The following is a 12,232-nucleotide window of genomic DNA, read 5'->3' as shown; positions in this document are numbered from 1 at the left end:
CTCCAAAGGTAAATTGCATCCAGAGAACTATTTAAGGTAAGGAATGTAGTGTCAAGCTAATCTCTCCCTCTCCATAACTATATACAACGCAAACCAGATATCTAGTCCTGAGCTTCTGATGCTGGAGCCTGTTCCAACATGGACGGATAGTATAAAATTCAAAATTTCAATAAACCTCTTTAGCTTTAGCTTCAACATTTGCAGTGGACAAGTTATTATAATAAAAAGATATCTAGTCCTGAGCTTCTGATGCTGAAGCCTGTTCCAAACATGGACGGAAGAGTCAGATACTAAAAGAGAATAACAAAACAACAGGATTAGACAAACATCATAGGTAATAGAATAGAATATCAGAGACTATACACCGCAGATAATTCATATAATACCGGAAACATATTCTAAGTAGGACATACCAACATACGGACAAGTACAACATAAAACTCCAATTATCTTAGAAAATACTATGAATACCACATTTACCTTTGCCAAGAATTGAGGACAGTAACAAATGCTCTAGCATATAATCGCTTTTACCTTTGCAGATATTTGCATAATTCTATAATGACCATTTGATACCAGAAACAACATAATCATGGACATACATTTAACAGATATATTAAGAAGCCAGATTTGACAATCAATGGGGTTTATATATCAAAAAAAACGCAACTAAAGCACAAATCATTAGAGAAATTAGGTTGACCCCGAATTCTCTCGCGGGTAAGACTTAGAACAACAACTGTACACGAACTAATTCCCTAAGAGCTAGGCATCCCAATGCTTCAATCTAAGTTCGAGTTATGTCTTGGGAGTCTCAAACCATCGTCGCTAATTCCTAAAGAGAAGTTCTTCCGGCTATTCTTTATTTTAAGCACATAAGATCTTTCTCCCAAACTTAAACAAAATTCATTGCTCACAAGTCAATATGATGCATAAATGAAAAGGTCTTATTCATTTGGATGTAATGGGCTTTTGGTAAAGGTGTGATCATATATGGTTAAGTAGGTTACCACCATTATTAAAATGCTAGCACATCCATCAAAACATCCTTCACATCTCACTCAATGCGTACAAAATTTTGATAGCTCACACCCCAAACTCGAGATTTTCTACCATCTAAACCAATTCATCTTATTCTTTTGAGCGTTCTTTAACCATTTCTAATTTTCGCTCAATATTTTTTTTTCTAGCATTGGCTTTTTTTACACATGAAAGGCTGCCTTTTATTTTTACTTTTTCCTGCCTTGCCTTTTTTTACACATGAAAGGCTGCTTTTTTTCTTTTTTTTTCCGAGCCTTGGCTTTTTTAAACATGAAAGGCTGCCTTCTTATTTTTTTTTTCGAGCCTTGGCTTTTTTTACACATGAAAGGCTGCCTTTTTCTTTTTTTTTTCGAGCCTTGGCTTTTTTTAAACATGAAAGGCTGCCTTCTTATTTTTATTTTTTCGAGCCTTGGCTTTTTTTACACATGAAAGGCTGCCATTTTACTTTTTTTTTTGAGCCTTGGCTTTTTTACACATCTCAGGAAAAATGAATATCACCAAATGAATGTTCCAGGACTTTCATCTTTTTCTTGCCACCATAAATACCCTCCCAAGAATGTGCTAGCACTTTAATTTTAGTGACTGGGGTAGAAAATACAGGCCAATGAATGGATATAATAGATAGGCTAATATAGTGACTTCAATATTTTTAACAAAGAAATTAGGCTTTGGGGGCTCAAACTGGCTCACTAGGGGTATATGCAGGGTTAGGCATGTGATAATTTGGATATGAGGCTTTTAGTCCTATTGCCCAAATCATTATTATGCACCAATATCAACAAGATTGCAACTCGTAAAGCTCTCATTCAGTCGATCGACCATATGGCTTTTTCAATTAATTTTTCAAAACCGGAATAGTTCTCTCTCCTTAGCTCAAGAAATCGGACACCAAAGAACACTATTGTCACTTTATCTGAAGCACGGGAAACCTAGCTCTCCAGAAGTTAGTAAGCAACAACAAGTTTGCAGACCAACCCTTGAGGGAAACGAAGTCTACACTAATAACCCATAAAAAAGTGTGTTAGTTACAATCAATATAGAGAAAATCTTGCATGCACACACAAATAGCAAGTGGTGAAAGTCTGTTCGTGGAAGCTTTTTGTTCTCATAACAAAGCAGTATTGTACTAGGGCACTTTCGGATATTTATGAAGCTAATATCCCTTGTTTATCTATTGGTGATGCATCTGAATTCATTAAAAAATAGGGAGATGCACATATTAAAGAACCATGACAGGCAACCTTTCGGAAATTTACTCTCAATAATAACATGTCAGTTACAAAGAGAAAATAACATTTAAATTCTCTATAAAATTAACATTTCAGCCACAGATGAGAATAAATAGCAGCTAGGCTCTTATGTATAAGTAGAAAACATCACAAGTTGAGTATATACAAGTTTGAATAACACCCGAATAAGATGAGAAGTAAACTTACCAGAATCCTCAAAGACTAGGATTTGATGTAGAGTTACCAGAATCCTCGAATACGTATGGGAAAACTACTTGCTTGTAAAACTACCTGCTGACATACCAAAATGCTGAAAACAAATCTCTACCAGTATATCTTTAGCAGAACAAAAAAAAATTACTCTGTAAATTTAGATCATCTTCGAAACTTTGCGACATTCAATTTTGATTGATCAATTACATTGTTTTCTTAAATATATAGTGCCATCTTTCCTGTCATCTTTACAAGATAGTCTTACCTTCCTACCTTCCTTTTCTGCATTAAAACTCCTTTTTTATGAAGCTTATTCCCTACAAAACAGTGTAAAATCATTTGCATATCATGTAAGACCCTGAGCAAATTAAGTGTTATTTAAACGTGGTTTTTATTTACATGATTTTCAAATCTTAAGCGAAAGGAAGGAAACGTTTTATATCATAAAAATATCTTTTGTTTTCTTTTATCAAGTGTAAGTTTTGTCTTACATCACTAGAAAAGGTAATTACAACATCACAAGAAAAGATACATGAGATGATCTCTTACAGAAAATATGTAGCATTGGGCTACTCTTTTTTACATCTGGGCCGAGAGTCCAATATACGAAGCTAGTCCTAAAGGTAATATAAAAAATGGTTAGTGATAAAAATATATATGTGCTAAGGTAAAGATCATTTCTATTAAGACCCCAAAAACAAAACAGATGCACTTAACATTTTATGGAAAAAGATGAATGATATCCATAGGTTAAGCATGAGAGGTTTTACATGGACTAAATGATCTTCGGATGCAGCACGAACGATCCGGGACACAAAATGACTTATAAATAACCCACGAAGAAGATTACCTATCTACAAAATGCACATAATGAATAAATGTGTTGAGTGAAGCAGGTTTATTAAATAAAAAAAAAGTGCAACTATAAGAAGCAGCATAATGACCATGTGCTAGAATGTTTCATTACCTAAATTGCAAACTAAGAAAGATAGGACAAACAAATAATTAATGTCCGATAACAGCATGGAAGGAAAGCATACATTGAAATTACCTCCTCATCTTCATTCAAAAATCATGACTTAATAGTGAACCTACATGCAATGGTGTATTAGAATATAGATATGTACTACTACATGCAATAGTGTATTAGAAGCAGGATTACATAAGTTCTTGCTAATTGTGGATACTTTGTCAGCTTTGAAGTAGAGAGAAGAATCCATCTGACAGTTTCTGATAGTCCTTCCATAAGAACCGAACGAGCTTGTTGACAGATCCTTCTCATCTGGGATTGAAACAAAAGTTATTAGTAGCTAAATAATACCAAAATTACTAAATCATTTACCCTGGCATGCATCGGGACAAAGCAATGAAGGTTTGCAATCACTTTAATCAACAAAGACGTTCTTTGATGAGATAAGAGGAACGAGGTACACTTCAAGGGGTAAATTCAAATTTAAAGTGTCTATATACATTGATGACTTAGGGAGTTTCAGACAATGCAATAGTTGTAACTGACTGATTTGGTGAAATATGAATTATCGTGGTGATGTATATAATTCATAGTCTAATAGTGCATCCTCTTTAGAAACTAGAAGGTCAGACGAGCACTAGCCAGATACAAACTCTTCATGAGGGAAAAGAAAGATTGCAGCTAAAGCTTCCCTCTAAAGGAACGCATTTTTTGTGTCAGAAAAAAAAATGCAAAATTTCCATGAGAAAAGATTATAACAATTGATAAATTAAAAGAATTGATGTGTATGGTATGGCATACCTATTTTCATTATACTTGAGACATGAAACGTCAAACAAAATAAATAATTAACCATCATACATTGACAAATAGCTGAAACTCTTCTTACTAATCATCTGTATCTGATTGCAGTGACAAAAACCAAATGAGGAAATGATGTCACTTGAACAGTTCGTGGAAGTTTTTCGATTAGATGATTAAAATGACAAAAATATTTATACCGGTAAACTTGCAAATTCATTGTATGTGCTAAGTGACTTGTGAACATAGCAACAACAGTTTGGGAAGCCCTCATTATTCCATTTCACAAGATTAGTTGGTTAGGTTTGAGTTCATAATTTGCCACTAGATCCACAGGCACACTATACTTGCAAATGACATGCAAAATACAAATAACATTGTCCACAGATGACATAGTACTACCATTTTAAGCTAAGATAAGCTCGGAGGTGATCGACAAGTCTAGGTTATTGCAGGTGCTCAAACTCTCACCTTTTCATTTAAAAGTTACTTTCATAAAATTAACATCCATTTGTTAAAACCAGCAATTTGATCAAAATATCTCTTCAAGCACATCATTGGTGTGTTCAAATAGGCAAAGACATTTTCTAAGAAACTCAGATGTCATGCTTCGAGTCTTTTCGACCTTCAATCATGAATAGCAAAGAAACCATGGCATGGAATCCATAGCACTCTAAAATTTTAAAATTAGTTGTACTGATGGAAAGCTTACAAAGTTTATCATGATGAATGACGGAAAATTTGAATCATCTGACAAGACATCTGCCAAGCGCATTGCATTAAGTTCCAGTTGCCCCTCGGGTAGCTTGCCTCAGAGGGAGCATTAAACATTTTTTTAGCAACGCAAGAACCTATATAAAACAAATGCCCATGATACCACCAAGTAAGACAAAATGACAAATTGACAACTGCATATGTATAAAAGGCAAAATCTTCTCAAAGTGCAGACATTGCAATGCTTATTGTATAGGAAATACTATAAACATTTGTTATAGACCGAACTGCGACTGGGCAATACTACAAACAAGAAAAAAATTTGAAATGTCAGATTTGGGTTTTCTCGTGTGTAAAATTTCTGCAGCACATTTAAGATAATTTTAGTTTCATTTTCGAAGTACAAAACTTGCTGGTTGTTCAATGTTATTGTAACAACAGATCTAAAGGGTCTGGGAATTCTTTTTCTATTATAAATGCAATGACACATGTATCTCTCTGAGAGTTATGACCAAAACTGCATGATGCTTTCACTTTAGAAACCAATACCTTGAGTCCAACAGACTTTGCCACATCCTGAGTTGATGTTTTGCTGGCCACCTCTTCCAGGTAGGATACACTTTCAGCTTCACAAAGGTGCAACAGCTGCAGTAGAAAAAAATACATTTACTTCAAAGAAATAAGGGCCGGTTTACACAACCACACCAAGCACAAGCACATAAAAATTTTAAGGTGTGCTAACTTTACCAGCAGCAGTTGTATTATTCAAAGGCATAAATCCACTAATCTTAATTGGAAAGTGCACTCACAATAGATAAAGCTTTAGATTTTAGGTGAGAGATAGCAGCCATGTATGAGGAAATATTGTCTAAGCCCAATAATTTTAAGTTCATGACGGCCTAAACCAGAATAAGAACGACTACATTGCCACACTACTCCTGAATTAATAAACATGTCACAAGGAAGAAAATAAATAATAAAGAAACAAAAGGGGAAAAGGAAAAGAGAAAGTAAACGGGAATGAAGAAAGAATTCAGAAGTGTGAGATTTTAGTTCTCTAGTGGGATAAAGTTATAAATGCTATTAATAGAACTTGTAATATGCTAATTCACAGTACTAATCTAGCTTAAAAATAATTGACTGCCCAACATTGTATAATCATTCTCTAGTGTAACAATTACTTTATCCGTCCCCCAGTACTATAGCACAATTACTATGTCTGGTGTCCCCTAAAATTTAGCACTTTCCATTTTGGTTCATGAACACACTCTAGTTTATATTTCAAACTTCCAATGACACATTTATCAAAAAATCATATTTTTTCGCAACATAGTGGGACCCTCAATAATACCCTTTATCCACTTAAACCACATCGACCAAATGTGCTATACTATTGGGAGACAAGGAATTACATTCCCACGTATCAAACATCAACTTTTTCACCCAAGCTCAAATGTAACAAACAAATCCTAGGACATACATCAACATGCATCAGATAAAGCTGCAGCCACATAAGCAAATCAAGCTGATTATGGAATCTCTTACTATCTCACTTGGACAGAAATAAATGAAGTCCCTGGAGCAGAAACATGTATACAAAATAGAAATTCCAGCTCAAGTTCCCTGGAGCAGAAACATGTATTCACCACATTTGACATTTTAAAGAAATGTCAATGCTTTCAGGCAGTGAAAACTCTAATCAGATGAAAGGATAAAATCTTGTTATTCACAATGCATTCCGGGAACAACTTTTGCTGACACAAGGACTGTAGAAATTGAAGAGAAGAATCACACTCTGGCAGAGGTGATTCAAGGTCTCTTCAGTAGTAGGGAAAGCACTTCCAAATGAATCGTTGGTCTGCAGAAACTTGACATCTACACAAACAGCAGCAAATTCTGCCTCTATGAATATGTCCACCTGCCACCAACTCCACTTACTCAGCCACAACATTACTTGATAACACTTTGAAATAACAACAATCAAGATGATGGAGTAGGAAGATTTATACCATTAAACAAGTAATTTAATGTTCTTAGTTTTCACCTAATCCTGGATTGCTACCTTGTAATATGCAGTCAATGCTTGAGCAACCTCTTGGTAGTGTGGAGAAACAATTTTATAATACAAGCTACCAGATCCGAATGAAGAAGAACCATGCCATTGGGTATGGTTTGAGATTCCTGGATACGAAGTAGTAAGTACATATCTACAAACAACAGAGTAAAGATCTAAATTTCAAGGAAATGAATACTGACATGTCTGTATGGACCAAGTAGAACTAGCAGATAGAAGACCAGGTCAATCAGTTGTTCTGATATCTTCACATCATCAAGCAATATCTGAAGAAAACATATGATGATATATGAATTAAGGGGGAGACAAAGGATGTATACAAATATAACCATATCATGACACACGTAACAAGTATGATGCCAAAAGTTGAGAATGTCAATAATTTTCAAGTACAATAAACAACAAATATAAATTAAGAAAGAGCTGGGATCAATGTGAAGATAAGGAGCTGTGAATCATAGTTATTAAAGGTTAAAGACCAAAAGGGCACTGGAGAGGTGGATATTGGTGAGTTTATGAGCTTAGGAAGTTGTGGTTTATGCAAAAACATTAGCAACTGCACATACCTAAAACTAGAGGAAATTAAGCAGAAAGGTTGTCAGGATAACTAGAAAAAAACTTGTTAAGATACTTTTAAACCTCCATATTACAATAGTTTCCTAAAGCAAAAAGAAGGAAAGTGAAAACAAAGATACTATTACATGATGCAGTGGAAAAAACCACTATAAGAGAATACATGTCGCTAGTAAAGTAACCAAGTCAAAATAAAAAATTCTTTCAATCCGTGTATGTTTGCCATCTTGCATCAATCAGCACACAAATCCAATTATAAGTGTAATATAGGGCTTTTGAAAACTAACAAAAATTAGACCAGTGTCGTCTGCTTGATACGATGATAGATAATACAGTTTGACTTCCGATAACCTGTTCAATTTTGGGCACCCGAGAGGTAAGATGAAACATGGAATGCAAGAGAAGAATTCCACATAGCAAATATGTGCATTCCAAAGTATAAATACCAATAACAATATCTGTAACATAAACAACAACTTTTAGAACAACCCTATTAATTTCTACGAGTACATCCCTAATACAAGCAGCCAAGAAATGGAAGATTTGACCTCTGCAGAGTTCCCAACAAACTACAGTTCCAGCATCACACAACTGTTTCACCATCAAAATCGAGAGAGAAATAGAGTCAGTCAGTGGGCCTAGCTTGCAAAATGGCTGAGACCAAATTCTAAGAGAAATGCTCAAAGGAATAACACCAATCTACAAATAAACAAGTGATGACCTACTCTTTCAACCCAAGAATGTTTGGACATCACAATAAGTTTAATAGCTTCACAAATCAAGATGAGAGCCCATATATCATGACCTAGATCTAACTCCCTAACATATCTAGCCAAACAAGAAGATAAAATTTATAAACTGGAAAATTAATGGAAACAACTTAGTTAGGCCGAGAAGTCCACAGCACTCCACCGCTGCAACGACTGCTTGGTGGATTCTGGAGAGCCGCTCGGAGAGAATCGGTGGCACCGAAATCAGACGGTGAGTCCGTGAGGAGGTCTACGGTGACGTGTATCCCGCCTCGTCAATTTAAATAAACACTGACATGCAACAAAGACAATGAAATTCCAGAAAGGAACACAAAAAAGCAGGAAAATACAAATAAACAAGGGAAAAGGACAATACCTACACCTAATCACCTACACCCATTTTTTGTTGCTTAATTTGCACGCATTATCACAAACTACAACTTCGCCCCCAACACTACCACTCAGTAACGCGCCGCTGGGAACTAAACCAGTTTCGCAAACCCATGTCAAACTCCATTTCCACAAAACTAAAATAAACTTACAACTAAAAGCAAATTCAGCGAGAAAAAAGTTACAGGAGATTGCTTCGACGTCGGCGGCGCCTGGAGCCACGATGAGCAGCCGGAATCGGAGGCGTCGTCGCAGCCAGAGAAATCGAGACTAGACAGTGAGGCGGTTAATGGGAGTGATGCTTTTTTTCTAACGGGAATTCTAATGGGGGAATTCAAATCGAAAAAGAATTTTAGATAGAAAGGGTAATTTATTTGGGCTGGGATTAATTCCTTGATGCGTGTGTTGAAGGGAACGAATATTTCTATAAAAACACAGCACAATAGGTTGTGCATTAAACGCAGGGGAAATGGAGTAAAACGCAGACATACAAGTTATCTTCATTTTCAACCCATTTTCCCTTTTATTATGGTTTAGGCAAATATTAATACAAATTGCATTCCAACCCCATGGCCCACCATACAACACGACCTCTTTCATACTCCGTATAGTACAGGTATCATTTTTTACAAAAGTTGGTTTTTTTTATTTTTATCACTAATTATTTAAAACTGATTTTTTTTTATATATTTATAAAATATATTATAAAAATAATTTTTTTAATTTTTATGTTGAATACTCCCCCCGTTCCGCGGTAGTTGAGTCATTTCTTTTTCTGCACTCGTTTTAGAAAAATGATAATAAATAGTTAAAGTAGAAAAATAGTAAAGTAAGAGAAAGCATAATGTAGATAAGACTCTTCTCTACATTATACTCTCACTTACTTTATTTTTTTCTCCACTTTAACTTTTTATTATTATTTTCTCAAAACGAGTGCAGAAAATGAAATAACTCAACTACCGTGGAACGGATGGAGTACTTTTTTATACAATACTTCTTTTATAATAGTAATATTTAAGATATAATAGTAGTAATACGTACTTAGTTTTATAGCATGGAATAGGTGTAATTATTAAAAACTAAGTGTTATTGTAATGTATAAATACTCCATATACTAATACTACCATAAAAGAAGCACCTCAAAGAAAAAATATTCACTTATAAGTTTAAAAAAATCCAGCATATCAATAATAAACATTGTATTAGTAATTTCTATATGTCAAGTTAACTTTTACAAATTAGAATACAATGACTTTTACACGAAAAAAAATCAGATTAATATAATAGGATCATGGTGAATCAATTAGCATCTTAAGAAGATGCAATAATAGATTTTTAGTTAAATTTTATCAGTATATGAAGCAGGAGAATGTGATCAATTGCTAACTAATTATCAATCCAAAATTAAGACTAAATTTTAACCATTAGATTAGGAGATCTAGTGGTTGATATAATGTCAAGTAGATTATATTTTAAATTTAAATAATTATTAAATAAAATTAAAGGGTATTAATGTCAATTCTCCTTTTATTAAAATTATCCCAAAACTTTAAATTTACGTAACTCGCTCGATTGAAATTATTTTTTCACAAAAAAATATCAATTTAAAGGTAATTTTATAGGGATTCTAACGAGATCTCAATTGCATATGTTCCAACGACGTTCAGATGATATAATTTGATGATTTTTATTTCAGATTTTTGTATATGTTGATAAACAGATTTTTATCAACAAATACATCAAAAAATCTCAATATAATGTATGTAAAATATCAACATAATGCATGTAAAATCTCAATATAATGCATGTAAAATCTCAACATAATGCATGTAAAATCTCAATAAAACCGTGTTGATATTTTCGTGTACTTGTGTTGAAATACTCATGTCATTGTGTTGATATTTGTAATACACTATGTTAATATAAAAAAACATCAAAATTATGATATGATAATAGAATGACGATCTTACCCTTTTGTTGATATTTTGTCTACTATTTATTGAAATTCGTAAGATTTAATCCCATCCACTCAGTTTGAAATCTAATGGTGAAGATTTGGTCTTTATTTTGGATTATGAAGATATAAGAATTATTCATCACGTAAAAATCATCTTATTTTAATTTTCTAAAAAATAAAATCAACTTGATTTATAGATTTGTACTTAAACAGAAATTTTAATTATTGATTATCATGTTGAATAATAATTCTTTACATATAGAATAATATTTTTATATAATAATACTCCTTAGCATGTATTTTTATGATATACTTTGGTTTTAAAACAATTCTAATATATTTTTATAATATATAAATAAAACAAATCAGTTTCTAGCAATTAATTATAAGAAATTTTAAAATAACTTTTATTAAAATATTACGTTGTATACATGTATTATACTATGAAAGATATAATGATTATTGGGCTTCCCTCTGTATGGTGGGCCATGGGGTTGAAATACAATTTGTATTAATATTTGCCTAAAGCATAATAAAAGGGAAAAGGGGTTGAAAATGAAATTAACTTATATGTCTGCGTTTCATTCCATTTCATGTGCGTTTAATGCACAACATATTATGCTGGATTTTTTCAAACAGGAGAGGATCCGTTCCCATGTGTTGAAATAAGTTGAATAAATCAATAAATTATGGCCGACTTTAAGTGGGCAATTTTTCAATAATTAGTGGACTGATTTTTAAATTATAGTAACTGAGTTGATGCAAATAATTAAACCCTAGTTTTAAACTTTTAAATTCTTTGTTCTAGATTAATTTAATTAATAGTGGGCTGACTTTAAGTGGACTAGTTTTAAATAATTTGGTGTCAATTTGTTTAATATGCTGGATTATTCAATAACTCTTAGAAGACAAATTTAAGTTAATGCAAATAATTAAACCCTAATTTAATTCATGTAAAAGAATCTTAAAAGCTCCCTAAGAAAAGATCAAGAAATAAAATGAACAAGCATGCATTCTAATTAAGTTAAATATTTTATTGAGTCTAGTCAGCATGTTATCATTGTTTTAAAAGGGCTATACCGACAAGAAAGTTAAGACCGAAGTGAAATTTTCAATTAAGGATTTAAGTAAATGAGGTGGGTTTTACTAATCCTATATTAATGTGGGCTTTCATCCTAAATACGAGCTACGTTTCATGTATGTTTTTTGAGAAAATGGCATTATATAAGTTATGTAATGCCATGTTTTGTCTTGAGCATTGTCTATCTGTTTGACTAGCAAAGGGGAGCATACCAACTAGATAAATTATGATACTACCGAATTCAGGTCCTTGCTCAGGACTAGTCGGGCGTCATCCTTCAAGTTGGCCAGTCTAGTGACTGTCATGGAATGTTGCCACATTCCGTGTTAAAGTATGTTTAGATATGATATACTCCCTCCGTCCCGGACTACTTGCACTTATTTCCTTTCTGGGCGTCCCAAGTTATTTGCACTCTTTCCATTTTTAGTAAAAATTATCAC

General features: G+C 33.3%; 1 protein-coding gene across 23 annotated transcripts; it reads right to left on the bottom strand.

The window, feature by feature from the left end:
- Positions 1-215: 215 nt before the first annotated feature.
- LOC121811550 (nodulin homeobox-like) lies at positions 216-9,222 on the bottom strand. Of its 23 annotated transcripts, XR_006052667.1 has the most exons (16): positions 8,940-9,222; positions 8,741-8,846; positions 8,496-8,655; positions 8,164-8,206; positions 8,062-8,073; positions 7,903-7,966; positions 7,225-7,308; positions 7,031-7,149; positions 6,449-6,886; positions 5,518-5,613; positions 4,967-5,105; positions 3,646-3,765; positions 3,524-3,574; positions 3,033-3,100; positions 2,749-2,800; positions 1,393-2,561 (listed from the first exon to the last, which is right to left on the bottom strand). XR_006052667.1 is itself a non-coding variant. In XM_042212431.1 (3 exons), exons 1-3 carry the CDS (start codon positions 8,003-8,005, stop codon positions 6,695-6,697), a joined length of 315 nt encoding a protein of 104 aa, XP_042068365.1. In that variant the 5' UTR covers positions 8,006-8,038; the 3' UTR covers positions 6,559-6,694. The 23 variants fall into 23 exon arrangements, 1 of the variants encoding a protein (XP_042068365.1); XR_006052662.1 differs by lacking the exon at positions 8,062-8,073; XR_006052666.1 differs by lacking the exons at positions 8,062-8,073; positions 8,164-8,206 and having other exon boundaries at positions 8,940-9,221.
- Positions 9,223-12,232: the final 3,010 nt, after the last annotated feature.

This window comes from Salvia splendens, chromosome 7 (genome assembly GCF_004379255.2).
Source record: "Salvia splendens isolate huo1 chromosome 7, SspV2, whole genome shotgun sequence".
Taxonomy (NCBI): domain Eukaryota; kingdom Viridiplantae; phylum Streptophyta; class Magnoliopsida; order Lamiales; family Lamiaceae; genus Salvia; species Salvia splendens.
Note: the sequence above shows the minus strand (reverse complement) of the source record. Positions and strands in the feature narration are given on the sequence as shown.

What these genes read in the sequence shown, in the direction of transcription:
- LOC121811550 (XM_042212431.1), bottom strand. Translation starts at nt 8,005, where the DNA reads ATGTTTCATCTTACCTCTCGGGTGCCCAAAATTGAACAG. An exon ending in GGGTGCCCAAAATTGAACAG is followed by an intron (nt 7,309 to 7,966) that starts GTTATCGGAAGT and finishes TGTTTTCTTCAG; the next exon opens with ATATTGCTTGATGATGTGAA. An exon ending in TACTTGGTCCATACAGACAT is followed by an intron (nt 6,887 to 7,224) that starts GTCAGTATTCAT and finishes AGTTGGTGGCAG; the next exon opens with GTGGACATATTCATAGAGGC.